Source organism: Cardiocondyla obscurior, linkage group LG20, assembly GCF_019399895.1.
Source record: "Cardiocondyla obscurior isolate alpha-2009 linkage group LG20, Cobs3.1, whole genome shotgun sequence".
In the NCBI taxonomy this organism is placed as follows: domain Eukaryota; kingdom Metazoa; phylum Arthropoda; class Insecta; order Hymenoptera; family Formicidae; genus Cardiocondyla; species Cardiocondyla obscurior.
In genome coordinates, this window is record NC_091883.1 from 2,959,412 (window position 1) to 2,979,279 (window position 19,868).

General features: G+C 42.6%; 1 protein-coding gene and 1 long non-coding RNA gene across 3 annotated transcripts in view; both read left to right on the plus strand.

The window, feature by feature from the left end:
- The first annotated feature begins 878 nt into the window (after positions 1 to 878).
- On the plus strand, positions 879 to 10,020 carry LOC139110512 (uncharacterized). The gene is made up of 3 exons (XR_011547010.1): positions 879 to 1,407; positions 7,655 to 7,893; positions 8,013 to 10,020. It is a non-coding gene; the product is annotated as an uncharacterized lncRNA (long non-coding RNA).
- A 161-nt stretch (positions 10,021 to 10,181) lies between these two features.
- Positions 10,182 to 19,868, plus strand: part of Fkbp14 (peptidyl-prolyl cis-trans isomerase Fkb14) — a 34,633-nt gene continuing 24,946 nt past the window's right edge. The window contains exon 1 of one of the 2 annotated variants that reach the window (XM_070670346.1): positions 10,182 to 11,044. In XM_070670346.1, the coding sequence (XP_070526447.1) occupies positions 10,809 to 11,044 (236 nt within the window). In that variant the 5' untranslated portion in view covers positions 10,182 to 10,808. The remainder of the gene's footprint in view (positions 11,045 to 19,868) is intronic. The other variant, XM_070670347.1, reaches the window with a different exon arrangement.

The window sequence follows — 19,868 nt, forward strand, 5'->3', positions numbered from 1 at the left end:
TTAGTCAGGATTTGTCGCGGAAGCCGTCGAAGGTTGTCGCGGGGAAGAAGCGTAGTGGGGGCAGACGGTGGCAGCACTACACGGTAAACGGTACGAGCGAATCGAACGGGAATGAACGAGACGTCGTATCTGCGACCACGATAGTTCCGAATCGTAGAGAAGCACAGGACTGACTGTTCTCGTCGACAGACGTTGCGAAGCGCGAGCAAGCAAGTCACGATTTGTCGCGGAGGCTGCCGATGGTTGCCGGGGGAGAAAGCGTAGCGGGGGCAGACGGTGGCAGCACTACACGGTAAACGATACGAGCGAATCGAACGGGAATGAACGAGACGTCGTATCTGCGATCTCGATTTCTAAATCTTAGAGAATCACGGCACTGAATGTTCGTCGAGAGACGTTCCGAAGCGCGAGCAATTAGTCAGGATTTGTCGCGGAAGCCGTCGAAGGTTGTCGCGTGGGAGGAGCGTAGCGGGAACAGACGGTAGCAGCACTACACGGTAAACGGTACGAGCGAATCGAACGGGAATGAACGAGATGTCGTATCTGCGACCTCGATAGTTCCGAACCGTACAGAATCACAACACTGACTGTTCTCGTCGACAAACGCTGCGAAGCGCGAGCAAGCAAGTCACGACTTGTCGCGGAGGCTGCCGATGATTGCCGGGGGAGAAAGCGTAGTGGGGGCCGACGGTGGCAGCACTAGACGGTAAGCTCGAGCGAGTCGGACGACCGCCAATGTTTACTAGACTCGCATTCCGCAAACAGTCAAGGCCAAGCGTAGTCTTTTTCCAATGACTTTGACGAACCTGTAAGAATATTATATTACAGATGAATATTATTTCGACGCTGAGACGACTGTGCATTCGCTCTTGCGCACCTGTACGTAGTGCACATGGCTAGCTGTACTCGCGACGTAGCTGGCGACGAGGGAGCTCTAGTCTGGTTGCTAGCGACTCCGTGGTGAATATTACTAACTACTCGACCAATCACGATGCTTCAAATATCGCCTGATTTGCGAGGGGTCTACACGAACAATTCTAAAGAGTAGCCACCGGTGACGAGTGCTTCGGACGTTCTAGAACAAGTACTGAAATATCCGTACGAGTATTGTCGGTACTCCGATCGCGGTATCGCGTCGCGTCGCGTCTCGTGTGTTCGGGCACACGATATCCCGGACGAAATACGTCGTTGTTCGTCCTTCGGGTGTGGAACGGAGAAATCGTCGCCTCAACGTTCTTCCTGACCTCAACGGTGGCTTCGACGACTGCGTCGCAGGCTCGCAACCGAAACCGGAGCGGAAGCTGCTGCGTTGAGCAAGAGCAAAGAGATACCTGCTACGAGGAGCATTGGCGGAAGCTGCGAGGAGCATCTTCGAACGAGTGGAGAAGACGGCGCATCGAGATGCAGGTAATTTCTGATATATTTTTTGCCTAGAAATTTTTATCACGATTACGTACGAATCATTAATTTAATATTTATTTTACAAAATAATTAGACTGCCGCGTGCATTACAATTTTATTTCTGCTTCAACGTATACATATATTTAAAATTCCGTGATACACTTCTCCACGTAATTTAATAAAACGATATCGCGCTGCGAATATTTCTGTCGTACGCGAAACCATCCCGCGTTTACAGTCGTAAGTAATGAAATCTTTCAATCTTTCATCGTTTTGCGTTGGAATTGCCTAGAAGAGAGAAAGCTAAATTCTTGCGCGCTAAATTCCCTTGGGCTTCTCACAGCTCTTGTCTATAGACGCTCTTGGGCGCGGCGAGTCTGCAATATTAACAAATTTGTCGCGGAAACTCGTCCCAAGCGTGTGATTCCTAAAGGATCAGCGGGTGCGACGAGAAAGCGGAAAACGCCCGGTACCGCCCTTAGCGAAGTTCAGCATCGGTGCCAGCAAGCGAGCTGAAACTTTTAACGCGCTCGGAACTTATCCGGTCGAGAAAACGCAGCGAAATGACAGGAAAGAATTGTGTCGGCGCGATATTCCCAACATTATTGAAACATACGATTTTTAAGTCCATTCTTTTTTTGTTATATATTTTTTTTTATCAATTATACGTTTAAAATGTTCGTACCCTTTGCATACGAGGGGAAAGCGTGAACAGGACAGACTGGAATTGCTCCTGTCCACTGTACACGTTTTCCAGAGCGATTGGAAGATCCCGTTCTCTCTGCGTCGGGAAAATTGATCGCGGTCGCGAGATTGCCCAATAAGATGAGTTTGTAACGTCTGGCTACGTACGTGCAATTCGCCAAGTTACGAATGCACCGGCGGCGGTGGCTGCGGCTGCAATTCGCCGCGCGTTTCACAGTCCGGTCGGCACGTATATCGCACGCCTCTATTCCATCGGTGGGTTAAGCTTGGTCCTTTGACCAAGGATCCGTTAATAGTTTCTATGTATATATTGTATATCGTTGTTCGTTTTCCGCCAACGCCTAGCGGCGCCGAGATGTCGTGACATCACGATTTTATAGTCGTACACGGCTGAATCCATTTCATAGGTCCTTTCAATTTTATGTGTTTACGGCCTTCTCGGCCCGGCTTATATAGATCTCCCAAAGTGTTTTCACTCTCTCAGGTAATCAATGCGCGGTCGACATTTAACAGATTTCTTTTTTTTTTTTTTTTTTTTTTTTTCGCGGCGCCGACGCGCTGGGAATATAAATCCCGAAATTTCCGGAATCTCGTCCGGGGGGGCTTAAAGCTTCAATGCTCTCGATAATTCCGCGGCGAAATCGAGTCTCCACGTCAAACGTTGTGGATTAGCGCACTCATCGGGTATATCCCGTCTCGTTTCAACCGGCGGCGATGGCACGAAACCCGCAGAAATTTTTGTCCGTCCATTGAAGCATCGGGAAGGTCAATATTGTCGGAAGAAAATTGGCCACGTGGCACACCGGTGCTCTTTCCGGATACAAGCACGTATTCTGGGGAGAAATCGGCGATACCGGGCACTCTGTGAAATTATACGGAAAAAAAAAAAAATTTAGATTACTATGACGCGGCTCGGTAAAACTTTTCACATTCACTCGCGGCACTTAAAATATTTAAAACCGACGCGTATTAGCATAAAAATGCAGCCATTAATTTAGATAGTTAGGCGGACAGAAATATTTTGCAAAGTTTGCTTTTCATAGACTTATTAAAATTAACTAGAAATATTTTATTTGAATAATAAAAACTTTCACAGCTATCTTTATTTAATCGCGTCACTTAGTACGATGTAAGTCTCTTGAAATTTTATCTCTTTCACTCTCGTTCCCTTTATATTCTATTTAAGACAATTGTAAGCTTCGTAAATTGATTTGGCTTACGTGTTCTTTTGACCTAACGAGCGCTGACAATTGGAAAACGGAATCAGCCTTAGGCGTCTAATTAATTACGTAAATTGGCTAACTTTGTTTACAACGTGCCGGCGCAATAATTCGCGTGTACGGGCAATGTTAAGATAATGCTGTGTTAACAACAAGTATTTATCGATATAAATGTTTAATGACTCGGCAAACGCGATTGGCACATAATCGAATGTTTATCAATGATATGTACGTACGCGTAAAAATAAATTTACTAAACGAATCAGTCAATTTTAGTTTTCATTTTTTTTTTTACATCGAGAAAAATTCACTAAATTATTCAGAAAAATTTTAGTTTTTATTACTGTTTGATGCAGTAAAATTAGAGTAAAGGAATATAGTGCAAAATATTTTGTTCATAATTGTTTATGAGAATTATACGTTTGAGGAATACAACTCAGTTATTTTCTCGATCACAAATTCTGATTCTTTTTTTTCTTTTTATCACACGAAGCTCGTTGACATCGTCATTTTATTTTATTTTATGTCATCTATAAATTACTCGCGTAAAACGCGTCCGTATAATAAACCACAATCGCACGATATTGTACGACACTCCCGATTGAATAAATCGCATATTAAAAACTCCTCGCGCGGCAATTGAATCTCAAGTTCAAACAGAAATTTCGAGCACGTTTTTGTGAAAACACGGTACGCTCGGCGCCGAGGAATGTAAATGCAATTCAGAGATGACAAAATGACAAACATGTGAAAACACATTTGATTTTCGCCTCCCTCCTCCCCCCGACGGGAGGATTCCGCTCGATTTTGCGCGCATCGTCGAACGTCGAGCTATCTCCGGCTTTTTCCCGGCTTGTTCCTCGCGCATCTTCGAACGAAATCCTTCCTCTACGCACGTCGCCGCGTGCGTCCGTCTATCGCTCTTTAATTTCACCCTTCGCCTCTCAGCACCGCGCCTCGTGTTACATGTCATCCTGATCTCGTCGTTTATCACTGGTGTCATCGCGCCTGCCGCTGCGAAGCGTATCCGAGCGTTGCAATGCGTTTCCTTCCGGCGCGGAGAAGGATCTCGCGGTCGTTTCGTGAAGCGTATGGATGCTGCGCGCCGGTCAAACCGAGAACGGTCACTACGTCTCTCTCTCTTTCTCTCTCTCTTTTTTATTTTATTTTTACGAGCTCAAATCCCTCGCTCGAAGTCGGAATATTAAAATATCGCGCGTTTTAATTGGCTCGACGGTCGCCGACTTGGAAAACCAACTCGCTTACGTACAAACAGAATTCATCTTCCGATGAATTATTTATGGGATATTTTACGTATCGGTATGTAAATGTCGGTCGATGTATGTACATCGAATTCGCTAACTGCCACGGCGAAATTTTCGAACGGATGTGTAAAGTTAACCCCCCGCACATTTCAATTCCATTAGTTCTATTTAGAGTTCTCGGTTTTTTTTTATCGATATGTATTATAAAAAATAAAGTATATGTATATATAGAAAATTGGTTGGGGTTGATTTTCGTTATGGAGCAAATACATAAGAAAATAAACCAGTCGATTTCCGCCGGAGGAAATGGCAGCTAGTTGAACACTTACAGTTTCGACAGGCGAGCTTGAAAGCGCGGGCACGCGTAACGCGAGCTTCAGCCAGTTCGAATGCCAGAGATAGCTAAACTGTTTCTCAGGCTCGCGGGCCTGGTCCCGGGTTAAGGGAAACACGGTCCGTGGTATTCCCGTGAGATAGTTCCGCAACGAGTTCCGTTTCAATGTGCGTTGCGCGACTGAAACTCGCACGTCGCCTAGTCGTAACACTAGCTCGGAGACTGCAATTGCGTCGACAATGACTTCAAAACGGGCCAATTTTCACTTAGAAGAATGAAAGATGCACCATTAAGGTAGCACCATCGATTTCTCCGCAAACAAATTTTGCTGTAGTTTCTATTTGCCTTTTCTTATTTCCGTCGACACATTATTAAGCGTTTCTACGAGTCTTATCAAGAATTTATTACCGTAAAACGTACGCATCGCTTTTGTTGTTAAAAAAAAAAAATTGAATAGTTTAAAAGTATTTTTTTTTTTTTTTTTTTTGAGTGGAGATGTACGCGTATAATACTTGTATAAAAAGTTTGCAACATTATCTGTTACATTTCGCTCTTTTTTCTCGTTTACGTGTATTGACATTTCATAAAACGTGATTTAGAAATTTTATTGAGGTTCTTGTTTTGTGTATTTTTATAAGAAGATCCAATATCGAAGTTCGAGCAAAAAGTATTCGCGCATTGCCACTTGTCACATGATTTCATTGTCGAAGAATCTTTCAGATCGGAGAAAGTTGACCTCGGCAAAACTTTCACTGTGCGTTGTAGGCACATCATACTAGCTTATAATCCGCTTCCTACAGAATAACCTTGCGGTTAGGCTTGCTCTTTTTTTTTTTTCAACTGTTTCGTTCAGCAATAAATTACTATAAATCGTTCCGCGAGGAGACAAGTGCGGAATGTAATGACGATGTGAAATGCGAAAATTGTATTGAACCTTGCGCTGCGCGTAGTCTGCATGTATCTTTCGCAGGCTTCCATTATGTACATGCGAACGTCCGAAATTTTCATAAAGAGACAATTTTCCGACCTTTTGATGTTCCGTGACAGAGCAATGTTGAATATTAACATGAGGGAAAATTGGACGGCAATTTAATACGGTGCGTCAGATTATGAGTAGGAAAATACATATTATTACAAGAATTTCCGTTTCACAAAAGCAAAGAGTAATCTAGTACCGTAAAGAAAAAGAGAAAATAATTTTTGGTTAAGCGGAATTCTCTAAATCTTAGAAGAGTTTAATTTTATATATGGCTTTAAAAGAAATTTACCAAGTACCGCACGAATCGCCATCGTAAACGTATGCAATCCTTTCGTAGTTCAAGAGAACTAAAACTAAAAATTCCAAAAAGTTGACTCGGCCTTAATACATATATCTCATAAATTTAAGATAAATAATCCACATTATTAAAAAAGAAATATGTTTGCTGTAAAATATCTATTTTAAAATATAATATTAGAGGAAAATAATTACTTCGCACGACAAATACTTTTTTTGGGTTGATACATTTATATTGCAAATTAAACTGCGCGCTTTAAAAATGTACGTGCACGTCTTCCAAAATACGAGAATTTCCTATCTCAATTTTGCAGTTGATATATTTTGCAGATAAAACGATGTTAGCTGCAAAAATATATTTGCCCGTACTTTTTCATGCTTTGACGGAAGATAGGTAAACCCGTATGCTCGTTTCGTGACGTAGACGACGACGACGACGACGATGTGGTGATGTGTAACGAAAAGCGAAAAGTCAAGCGTCCTGTATACACACTCGTTATATCGAGCACGACGGGCTACTCCCATCAGACCGGGTTTACATCTTAAGAAATGTTCGCAAAATCGCAGTGAACTCTTTGATCTGATCTCGCCGCGCCGCGCCGTGGTCGCTACAGTTCCAATTATATTTTTCTATGCATTTATTATATGCAACTGTATTCTTGAAAAAAAAAAAAAAAAAACATTAAAATTAATTTAATTATAAAATTCTTAATAATAATATATAGATACAAAAATAGCTTTGTTCGCAAAATTTTTATTAAAAAAATTTGTCGGGTTAAAATTAATTCAACTCTGTTTACGCACGCATACCCCTCCGTATTAGCGGCAAAGAACAATTATTTCTCAAAATCAATAGACTCGGGCGCAAATGCGGTAGGAAGTTCCAACAGCTCGTATAACGACGCTTCCAACTAAGCTCCGCTCTGGCTGCTTAACGCATGGAAATTAATAATGAGACAGAATGGAAATCCTAGAGCGATAAGCCCAGGATCTACATAACTCCGTGTGGATTATGCAGCAACGCGCAGCCACGAACCCGTATTGAACGAACGATCGAGGAACAAACACTGAATCGGTTCATTTAATCCACGATCGTAGCAGCTGTCTAGCCCCCGAAATAATCAGAGATTAAAGTCTTTTGGAAGGTATCGTTTAACGACAATATTTTGCTGGTTACTTTCCGTTCGTTTGTCTAAAATAACACCCAAAAAAAGTATTTTTCTACAAATGAAATCCTCTAAATGTTCATTTACGCAGAGGCTAACGCAATTAACGTCCTAATCGCTACCGTAAACGTGTGCAATTTTTTTATCATAACGTGTCGTATGACAAAAATTAATTTTAAGAATAACGTTATAAAATTTAATGTTTTCTTTACATATTCGATATTATCGATTTTATATTTAATTAATTTAATATGTATGAAATAATTTTGTTAATTTTTTTGTTACAGGTCAAGACAAACTCCGCTGCTTCGCATCGTTTAATGAGAACTTAAAGTGCCGCGCGCCGATATCAGTCATCATACGAACCGCAGCCGGTTCGTCGGTCGGGAGTGCCGCTAGTGTACGGGCGTTTTTTTACGGGGGTGCGTTTGCAAGTTACTTGTGCGCGGAAGGATGGCTCGTTACGTTCCATCTGAGTGGAGGAGCAGGCCCGGGGGGCATCGTGCATCGGCGGAGCAACTTATAGGTAAGCATAAATTTTTTAAAAATCAAATCTTTATTAAAAAAAAAATTTTACTTTTTTTTTTATTAATCTTATTAATTTTCTGACACGTTTATATTAATATTTTCTTTTTTATGTTACAGTCACCGGCAGAATTCTTCAACTCCGCTGATGCTCATGCAGATTGGTGAGTAACATAATTTTTTTTCGTAGCTTTTATTTGGGTCTCTTAAACCGATAACACGTCATCGACTATACATTACTCGATTATATAATTGATCATGCATATAATTAATCACTTTTTCTTTTTTAACTACTTCAATTTAAATGTATATCATGTCCTTTCACGATTCCGTGTGCATGTGTGAGCGCGCTTGCTAGTCAACTTAAAATATAAATAATGCTGACTTCCACGCAAGAAGTTAATTAGAATTTTTTACGTACACAAAGAAAGCTGACCCAACGAGGTTCTTAAGTTTAAAATAACTTGACTGTAAAGTGGTTAATTAACTTCTTTTTTTTTTCCTTTTTTTTATACTGAAAGACTTTACATGCAAAATGAAATAAAAGTATATATTGCACGTGCATTATCAAACCACAACGAGAAAAGGGTTCTTGTTTCGTATTTGCTCATCCTAAGACCGCAGAATATTCGACGTGGCGCGCTCGGATTCGTCGTCTCGTCGGTGATATTTCGTTTCGCGGTGCGTCGAAGCCACCGCTCGCGTTACACATCAGCAGCAATCGGTAGACTGCCTTTACCACAAACTTCATTACGCAGTCCGGTCAAACCCAACAAAATTGAGTGTCAATCTACGTGGCCCGGAAGGATTTTAATCGCGCAGATTTATCGCCGATGCACACACGTTGTTGTCTACGTTTTGATGGGACATTTGATTGCGGGAGCTCGGCGTCTAATTACGAAATATTTGCATCTATCTCCGTCCCGGATTTTATCATACCGCTGATATAAAACTTGGAGCTCGGTACAGCACGCGAATATAAAATATAGTAGCATACATAAACATATTTATTCTAACAAAAAAAAAAAGAAAATAATTTTTAATCAAATTAGTTTAATTTATTTTAACAATGGGATGTATAGATATTTTTTAATAATTGTTTTTTGACGATGCTGCAAAACAGACGCGATACAGTTGAGATTTAGCATTCGGCACGCGCTTTTAGAAGCATAATTGCGCGAACATTGTGAGGATCGAAAATTTCTCGCGGAACGGGTGGTCGCGCGGTCAGCGTTCCATGTTAGGCATTGTAAAATGGACCGGCGTCGGGTCCAACGTGAGCGAACGCAAGATCAACTTGGGCGTTTCGGAGAGAAAATGAGATCGCCAGCCGCGCCGCAGTTCCGTCCTCTTTCTCTCGAAAATTTCGAACGTGCTCCCGGTGCAAGGGCAATCTCTCACATCCGGCATACAGCTGCGCTGCCGCGTCGTCGGCATTATCGATAACGGACGGGAGAAGCTCGTTCCACGCCGCAGATCCCCATTATTGCCGGTTGGGGCTTCCTAAAATTAACTGTCAAAATTAGCGATCAAAACAGATTAGCGCGGAGAACTGTGCGTTAACGTTACGTAGGCCCCCGGAGTCTCTCAAGACCCCGCGACCGATCGTTGAACGTAATTTCGGTCGTATAATTATGTAGGTAATGCGGGAATATCGCGCGGGCAGGAGCCGGCTCTCCTTCGACCGGTGCGGTTTGAAGTGATACGACTGTGCAATTTGATCGGACGGGGACAGACGTTGATAATCGATTCGGTGAGGGCTCCTTTCTCAAGTTCGGCTAATCCATCGCGAGGAGTGATATCGATGGCACGTTCGCTCCGTAGTTCGTGACGCCGTGGCAGTCGTATTACAAATTCAATTTCCATGAATATCCAAGTATCCCCGCGGAATTGAAATGAGGGAGTAGCGAGATAACGTTAACGTGGAAGTTTCCTTTTTGCGGTAATTATCCCGATTTGCCGCGACGTTAAGTAATCCATATGCGATCCGATTGGGCGCTCGAACTGTATCAATTAGGATTATTAATAAATAATACTCTCGTATTAGAATTCAATTGATTTATTAATATTGAAATAACGAGAGGGACGAAACGATAACAAACTAATTTGTTAAATATTCTGTCAAGTATTACGTTATTATTATTTCATCGAATGCGCATTTGTGCGACGCATTTCGCGAGGTCTTGTCAAAATCAGAGCGTAAGTCAACTCGTGTTCCTGGTATCAGTAACCATGGGGTGAAAGGGGGGAACAACGAGGGAAAAGGATGAAGAGGAGGGAAAAAGAAAAAAAAAAGTAAAAGGAAAAGACGCAGCGATGCGAAGAAGACGGGACCGAAGGGATGAAAGGGAACACAGGAGTTGATGGGCAAGTGAGAAGGCAAGCGTGGTGCAACCCGTAGACACCGTGATACGCCAACGGCGCGGAAGAAGGACGAGAATACTTAGTGCGTGAGCGTGGAAAAGAACGGAGCCGGTGTAACGTGGCTTGGTGAGAGAGAAAGCGGGAAGAGAATCGGGTCGGAGCGAGACGTGCCGCTCCGGGATACAGCCACGAAGACGGAGATGTGGCACAGGCAGCCGAGGAGAGACAGGAGAGCGCGACGCGAGATGAAACGGCCGAAGGGGAGACGACCTGGTAGGAACGAGCGAGAAATCGCGAGCGAAGCTGAGAGGCGACAGAGAGAGAAAAGGACTTTCCCGAGGTGGAGACCTACATATTCCACGCTGGGGCCAATGAGACGGCGCAATGTGGCGGCATGGGCTCTCCGTCCTCTTCCGATCCCGCTGGCCTGACTCCGTCCCGACCACGGCGCCGCCGCTCTGAAACAGTGGGACGAGCGGGGGAGGCGAAGGTGGCTCTCGCCGCCGTGGAACGAGCGCGAGAACTCAGTTGCTCACGAGCACCCGTCGGCTGATGAACATGGCCTCTAATACGTCGAATAGCGCGAGTGCCGTGCTGGCGATATGCCGTTACACTTTGCTCCTCGTGGTGGCGGTTGTGGCACTCAGCAGGGCCAGTAACGCCGAGACTGGCCCGAAGGTCGAGAAGTTGTACATGCCCGAGGTATGCGACGTCAGATCGAAGAAAGGCGACCAGCTGACCATGCACTACACGGGCACGCTTCAGGACGGCAGCAAGTTTGACTCAAGGTCAGTGGGGAAGCACGGTAAAAGAACCGGGTCTGCCCGTAGGAAATGCAAGTAAACTGATACCAGGCACGAGTTGATGATCGCGCGTTACGATAATGCGTCGGGCCGAGCGACTTCGTCGATTACGTGTATTAATGAATTCGACCTAGCGGTTGAGATTGAAACAGTAGATCCGCTCGCGTTCGCCGCACTTCTTAACCAGCGCAGTAAAGTCGGAACAAAAAATAGGATACTTTCTTCTGATTTATATTGTTTGTTGAGAAGTGCGGCGGAAACGAAAAAGCCCGAAAGTCGGTAGAGAACCATATGCGTACTAAAAATAGCACGACAGTGACGTCACGCATTAATAACTAAAAACGGCTTAACATATGTGACAGAGATTGCCGTATCTTTAACGTCAATAATTTCCACATGTCCACGAATATTTTTACATTTGATATTTAAGTAAATGGCTCGCAATTAATTTTCGAGCACAAATATGAAACATGTTTTTAGATAAAATAATTTATTGCGGTATATTGCGATAGTGAGTTAAAGGAAAGACGGGAGGAAAGAGCTGATAATGCCACGTGTACTAAAAAAAAAATGCAAACTAATTCAATCAAGTTTCGATAAATTTATTTAGCATTTTCTTTTTTTTTTCTAAATTTAACTTATGTAAAATAAATCAACTGCAATCGTGATAGGTAAATAAATAAGCACGGTCAGCGAAGCGCTCTAGCGCTTTAAGACGGTACGTTTAAAATTAATACGAAAGTAGTCTTCATTATACGGAACCGCGTATCCGCTGGTGACGTCAACCGTTGCGCAAAGAGAAGGGAAAAGAGAGAAAGAGATAGCGTGACTTCGCTTGAAATTTCCAACGTGGACGCGTGTCATTGGAGGACACGAGGATGATGAGCATACTGTTCCACAAGTGAGACTCCCGTTCGAAAGTAACTTTTGAACGTATAATGAGAAGAGCGTAAACTCCGTTCCCAGCCTCGTCGAAATTCTTGCTTTCACGTAGAGACCTGTATTGATATAACGGTTGCGGCGCGGTAGTATTCGAATGAAATGCAGGTGGACCAAAATTAATTGCGGTACATCCGTGTTATATTTGCCGGGCGAATAATCCTTGAAATATTTCATTACGATAAAATATCAAAGATGCTTCGTTTTATATTTTATTTTCACATAATTCGGGAACAAATATAGAAACAAAATTCTCGAAAAAAAAAGATTCAATAATGGTACTCCTTTTTTTTCTTTTTTTTTTCTTTTTTTTTTCTCTCCTCTCTTTGTAAAAGAAATTCTTTTTCGGTATAGAAGATTTAACGGGCACGTAAAACTGGCACAGTAATCTGGTTTAAAAGTGATTTGTCAATATCTGGTGTGATTACTCTCGTCGATAACCAACCTCTTGAACTTTCTTTAGCCACGTCGATTGTACTTTAAATCGAATTTGGCACGAGAGTGCATTTGGCCTGTATTCGGTACGATATGCGTTTCGCAATCTCCTCTACATGATTAACTTATTTGTCTTAGTACGACAGTTTATTTTAAACTGTTAATTCTGATCGATCAATCCAGTTGCTTCCAAATTGTAATAAAAATTTAATTTTGACGTAGATAAATAATTCAGAAAAATTTTAAAGCTTCCAAATCGAAGTACATACAAAATTATGATTTCTTTATTTTTTTTTTTACTCGATTAATATTTTTTAACACGAGTATTTACGTGCGAATATCTAGTCTGAAATAATAATTATTACAAGCCAATTATGTTCGACAAATCGATTATATTTTGCATCTTACGCAACGGCTGAATGATGAATTTAATCTTATCTTGTATAACAATTTACATAACGATTATTGTGGACTTAACACGTTGCTTAAGTTATTTAAAGAATTTTCGATTAAAAGTTATTCAGAGGAAAATATTTTTTAGTAGATTGCACGTTATTTATCTTTTAGACACAACAGGTCACTGATTAATAGCATATGATATCACTTGATAAGATAAGCCCGCTTAATTTTAGAATAATAATTTGGCGAAACAATTGACGACTAATAAAAGATTTATTCAATTCATTCGTGCAGTTTGACAAAACGTGCAATGTGTCGTGTTAGACTCGTCGCGGTTCCAATTAAATTTATTTCATTTCTTTTCTCTTTCTTTTTTTGTTCCTCGTGACGCATATTAATACTTTATCATCTGAAACGATATTGACGGTGTGCGACGATAGAGCGATAATGAATAATGTAGTTGATGCTTCGTAAATTACGGCTTACGGTATATTGCGACCTTTTTACGAACACTTTTAGATTATCGTAATTATATACCGAGAGAAAACATTTTTTTAGATTTAATAAATTTTACTAGAGTAAAAAAAAAATATATGGCGACGTCTAATCTTTTAAATAATACATTATTTGAAAGAAAGAACTACATTACTTGAATCAAATATATTTTTGGTAATTTTAAATTAAAGATATAATTTATTTCTTTGAACAATATTTTTGTGCAAACAAAGTATTATTTGATTAAAAGAAATTAATTTAAATAAATAAATATATATATATATTTTTTTTTTGTTAAAATAGTTATGTTTCATACAGCGAAACAATATTTTATTCAGCTAACAAAATTTTATTTAAATGAAATGAATAAATTCAAATAAGTGATACAAAATTATTTAAAGAAAATTTTTTTCTCGGCGTGGGCAAAATAATTTTCGCGTGGAGGGGGGAGGCTGTTTAGAATTACACCACGGTGATTGCATTGAACAACGTGTATGAATTATTTTTTGTAGCACTGCCGTTCACAGCTGTTCGATATCCGTTTTTATGCGAGTAAACTTTTAGTCGGCGGCGTTAATTAAAAGTGCACGCTTTGTATAACCATTTACAAAGCATAAAAGCAAATTGTTTTCTGAAAAAGATTTGTTTTCTGGTTGATAACAAAGTTTTATTCTCGCTTTTCGTAACATTTGCGTTTTTTTTTTCATCTGCATTTCCTTTAACAGTTACATGTTAAAATTAATTAACAAACGGTTTACAATGACGATGCACTTTAACTGTCGCCAAGCGAGCGTCGACGTTAGTGCTGTTAAAGAATTTCCCTATTCGCGTGCGTTGCAAAAGCGTCCGTTCTCCCGGAAGCCCGCATACACCTCTCACCAGAGTTTAAGTTTCTGTAATACTTCTAAATCGTCGATCCACTATACGAGCTGCAAATAAAAATCGTAACGTTTTCCATTATTCAACGCCAAATTCAAACGAGTCTGGTCGTAGTTTTCAAATATACATAAAAATCTTCAATTTTATCGTCTGAGTTAGCTCTACTATTATTTATTTTATTCTCTAGTCCATTTTTTTTTTCTTCGATAATGTTAGCGGTGATCCGCGCAGAGATTCTTTCGAGGCACGTAACGCGCACGTATTGCAAAGGAAAAAGTTCCACGCGATACGAGGTAGACGAAATTTGTGTGAGAAACGTCGCGAAGTGCATTAAAGTCTCGTCGGGGATGTTCCGGGGCGCAAAACTTGCTCAAGCAAGGACTCAGTTCGCGTCCGCAGAGATAGATTCGATGGAAAACTCCGGTGCGACTGAATCCGCCTCGGGGGCGAGGTAGACCCGTGCTAAATAGAGTCAACGTTTTCGTCAACGTGTCTCGCTTCTCGGCGGCGCAGAGGCGGCTTCCGTGGTCCCACTCGCTAAATTCTATGAACGTGAACAACCTCCGGTCGCTTTCAGCCTCCGTGGGCGTCTTAAAGGCCCAGGGGCAACGATTTCAACTTTTTTCAGTCCCCATGGCATCCTCTCTGATTTCAAAGCACCAATACTCGTCGCGTGTCTCCGTCGTCTTTGTCCCCATAGAGCACCGATTTCTACCTTTTATCCCGTCGCGTTCAAATTTCGGCTCGAAATTTCCCACATTAAATACAAGGTATTAAATATAGACACAAATCTGCGAATCAGCTTAATTTGTAATTCTTAAAAATTTCGTCTTAGACCGTCATATTTTCACCGTTTCGTGTAATAGTCCAACTTCCTCTTCGTGGTGTATGGGCTTCGTATTTTTCGGCGTCCTAATGTCGTAACTCATTTGTCGCGCGGACCGCAACAGCGACTTTGATTAATTACGCGCCTTCATTAATTAACGTAGACTTGACGCCGCAGCGTAAGTCAATTAATTAAGTTAACGGGAACGTAATAAACCGGCGGTACTACGTTTCGAGGGTGTTTCCGATTAGAGTACCTTGTACTGCACGGCGATCGAACGCACGCGATTAGCATAACGACACATCCGCTTTTGCATAGCGAAATTGCAATGAGCAACAAACAAAAAAAAGAATGAAAAAAGCAAGCACGATGTACTCTAATGAAATTAAGAATTAAATTATTGCCAGTAATTAATTAACACTATTTAATTTTCTTTCGACGATCATATTATTAAAAAAAAAGAAGGTTTTTCTCTTTTATAATTTATTCTGCAATTGAGTTTTATTTTTTAACAGTACTGCTACTGTCTCATTATAACACTTTCTATGTTGCTCTCGCTTATTTTGCATAATCTACATTTAATAATTTCTACGTAAACACGTGCTCTATTTTACGCGCTCGCGGAGCTAATATCCGAAACTCTTAACTGCATCGCTCATGCAAAACAATGGAAAAATACGGCGCGGCGTGTACGAAATTCCTGTGGGGGGAGTCGATGTAAATCCTCCAACGCGCTTAAGTGACTTGTGCAATTTTAAAACACTTTTCCCGGCCCGGGACAACGGAAATAAGTCTTAATGCCTTCGCGGCGCGGGTAGGGCTCGGAGGGCGTCTCACAAATCACTTGACCCTTCGCGTGGCCGCGCGTATATCGTACCGGCGGAATCGCATAAATTTTAAACGCCTTAAGAAAGAGAGAGAGAGAGACAGCACGGATGCTGCGGCGAGAAACAGCCAACGTGTGCTGCGCACGTACGGGGTCTCCGAATTAATTGTTATTTTATAAACTGTAAGATCGTGGACTCATTCGAGTCTTTCTCATGAAAGCGCAGGATCGAAATCCCACTCCAGTCGGCACGCGGTTCTTAATCTCATTTCTGAAACTGTAGGCGACGGAAACAAAATTAATAGGAATAAATAGAATTAATCGATCTCAAACGCGAGATTCCTCGTCTTCAACGATAGCCATTTATACTTAGAGCTTCTATTTCTAATTCCTTCTATTTATTTTGAACCAATAGCTCGATCTAATGGTTTAACTACTTTATGTTATCGGCGCGGCTCTTTTCTTTCGAGCAAAGTTTCCCGCAATGACCGTGCCTAACGATCGGAGTTACGAGTTTAGTGCGCATTAAATCGCGTATTAAATCATGCGCATCTACTGCGCGCGATATAGCGTGGCGAGGTGGACGATACGAATGAAGTATCATGCTGGGGTGGTAACAACGATGCACTTAATTTGTACATGTGAGAGGACATTTTGCAGCGGACCATATCGATGACGATAATTTCTCGGATACGATAGCCCCGACTGGTCACGCAAAGGACTGCCATTTCCCCAGAATGCGCTTGTGTTCCGCGTTACGGTAGTGTGGGAGAAAGCCCACGGATAACAGCCAACGGGAATATACGACAAGGATCAAATATTAGAAACTTCTTGGCGAAAAATTAAGTTAATGGTTGCAATAAATAATTTTAAACATAGTTTATAGGATTATATTATAAATATATACGTTAACGATTTCTTGTTTTGTTTACGAAGTAGTTGCAACATCTTCGAGCGCTAGTTTAACCGAAAGTTTTCTTAATTAAAAAAACTGAGAAAATAATTTTCATTATAAAGTTGATATTAAAGTTCCCATGAGATCAAGTTAGGGTCTTGAATGGTAATCGGGCTGCGAATAGCTAGTGTTAACGTAAAATAAAAACCTGCCGGGGGAGATAAAAAGAGAGGCATCGGTCGGATGCGTCACGTAGAACCGTACGTACGAATATCGCGAGCTAATCTTACGAATTCGGATACCTAGATTCGTTCGTTAAATTAGCCGGTGTGATACTCGTTAGGGGTTACCGGCTTCGTTAGCACGATCTTTTACCTCGCGCTCGAAACTTCGATCGAGTTATTAACGGAGGTAGGGACGCTGCACCGAGAGGGAAATCTGTAATCACTTTCGTACAGACTTAAAGCTTTCAGACACGATCGCCTGTTATTCCGTCAATTTAACTCGTCTCGCGATGGTAATTTGGCGCATTACGCCCCGCGGGATTTTTCTTATTTCCTTTCCTAATTAATATCCGGTCGAGAAGAAGAATACGACGAAATGCATCGCGTTACATTCGTTCTGCGAGTCCGGTAACCGCTTTAACTTTAACATAAAGACATCAGACGTCTCACGTTGAGTTATTGAAACGTAAGAGAATATTTCCCTCGACCCAAATATTCTTTTGGCAAACTATTCGGTACGAAGTTTACTTTCTCCCGTCGCTTGACAAGTAGCGGTTTTCAAACGAGAATATCTCACGGTTTCATCGAAAAACCACGTACGAGAGTGTTATTTCTAGCGCGGTGAAATTTCTTCGCGGTGCAATTTCTCGCGCGGCGAGATGCATCGCGAAGTCGCCGTTACCCCCCGGCGTCTTCTCGCGTCTCGTAATTTACGTTCGGACTCCGTTTCTCACCGTTTCCCGACGTTTCCCACACGTGCGTACGAAACGCAAGCCCCGTCGATGTCTACCTGCAAACGCGTTACGTCGGCGATACCGCTCACCTGTTATATCGCCGTGTTTACACGCTCGCTTATCCGGGAGTGCCGGAAGTCGGTTTACAGTCAGTAAACACGACTGCCTCGCCTTCACCCCGTTATCTTCACCGGCGCGAGGATTTTCCCTTGGCTAGATGGTCCGGACGTGTCGTCGTCGACGACAACGGCCCTTCCACTTGCCGCCCGTGCCCGTAACTCTCGCGATGTTATCTCCCGCGGAAACTTCGAGCTTCCGGTGGGATCGGAATTCCTGATGAATCGCGAAGGACGAAAGGCGGGTTACCCCGTTGGATCGAGCGGGCTCGTTATCGCGCTCGACTGTCGCCCGGCGACGTTGTTTAATTAAAAATGTGACGTCCTGGGAATTGGCGCGCGAAACGTCTCTCTTCGGCCGTGTGTCGTTTTACAACCTGAACTTTCTGCCCGGGAAAGGGAGAAACTTTCTTTCTTCGCCGCGGTTAAGTCCCCCGGGAGACAATTAATATAACAATTTTTGCTGAAAGTTATCGCGGTTATTTCGAGTAGATAAATACCTCTTTACTCTCGTCACCGGTATCAACTTATTACTTGTTAATTTTTGTAACTCTTACTGTTCTCGTCGCTCGGACGCAGGTGGATAATGTTATAAATTCGTTCGTCAAAGGCGTTTCAAAATGTTTACATTCTTAGGAGAAAGCGCGTTTATCTATCTGGAACGGTCTAATACAAATCTTCCCGGTGGCCGGTTAAATGTGCAGCGGCTTTCTTTAAGACTTCATGACTATCGTCCACTTTTACGACGTCGAATTTCTATAACAAGAATATTGGATATTTTTCACCGGCCATCCGCATTCTACACTTTCATATTTCTTGCACGGTTCCGGATTCGATAATGCCATGCAATCAAGGTTAAAATCAAACGAGCTTCGGTGGAAGACACGAACAGACTGCTTTCTTTAACCTTAATTTCTCTTTTTTCGTGTTACGATGCGTGTCCCGGATGACTGACACATTCCTTTCGGTGAACGTTTCTGAGTTATTGCAGTCACTTTTGTGACTACATTCGCGTATGCTGCAGGTGGTCTTTTTTTTACGGCGTGCAAAAAAGAAAAAAAGAAATGAAAAATGAAAGAGAGAAAGCAAGAGCCTTTTCGCGATTATACCTTCGCGCCTCTTCGATATAAATTTTGTAACAAAATCGTGCGTTTCCCTCCGACATAAAGACCGCAACGGATGCTGCGGCGTTAGTTCGCCTGTCGGTGCAGCAACGGCAATCTCAATTTGTATTCCGGACTGAAATTCGTACGGCCTCGACAGATCTATTGCTGATCGCACTCGCGCTCGAGTACGTCGGGATCTCGGACGGGCGAACCCGTGTGTTTCGGCTGCATATTATATTATCTCGGTCCAGCTCGCGCGCCCCGGTTCGTTCGCTGCAGCGCACCGGCGGTACGTGTACCACCCACATGCGGCTCCATATATTTCGCCTAAGCTGCAGCGAATGCACCGGCGAGAGCGAGCGAGCGAGTGAGCGAGAGCACGGGCGATGCAGTCGAGGAGAAATGTTGTTGCCGATAAAAAGAATTGCCCCGGATTAATCTGGATTACCGGTCGTAATTCTTCACGACAGCTACCTCGTCTATGGCCGTTGCATTATTGCGATAACACATCTGCCTCGTACCCCATACGGAGATCCAAGAGATTTAGGGCGCATTCGTTTACGCAGAGGTTAGCGCAATTACTGCCCTAACCGCTGCCGTAAACGAGTGCAACTCGCTAGACTGTAGGTACGATACGACAATCCCCGGCCGCCTTCGGTTTTCGCGGCGCCTCCAAGACCCATGGGCACCGACTTCGTATCTTCTTCGGTCTCCAGGGCACCGATTCCAACCCTTTTCGACCCCCGTGGCACTCTCTCTAATCCCGGAGCACCGATACCCGTCGTGCGTCTTGTCGGTCCTCCATAAACCTCTCTTAGGCCCACCGATTTTTCGTCCTTCGTCCCGTCGCGTTCTCACGGACGAGCCCGCAATTGTAGGATCGGAAAAAATAAAGCAGACAGTCGGTCTCGAATTCGGGGTCCTTTATCTTTAAC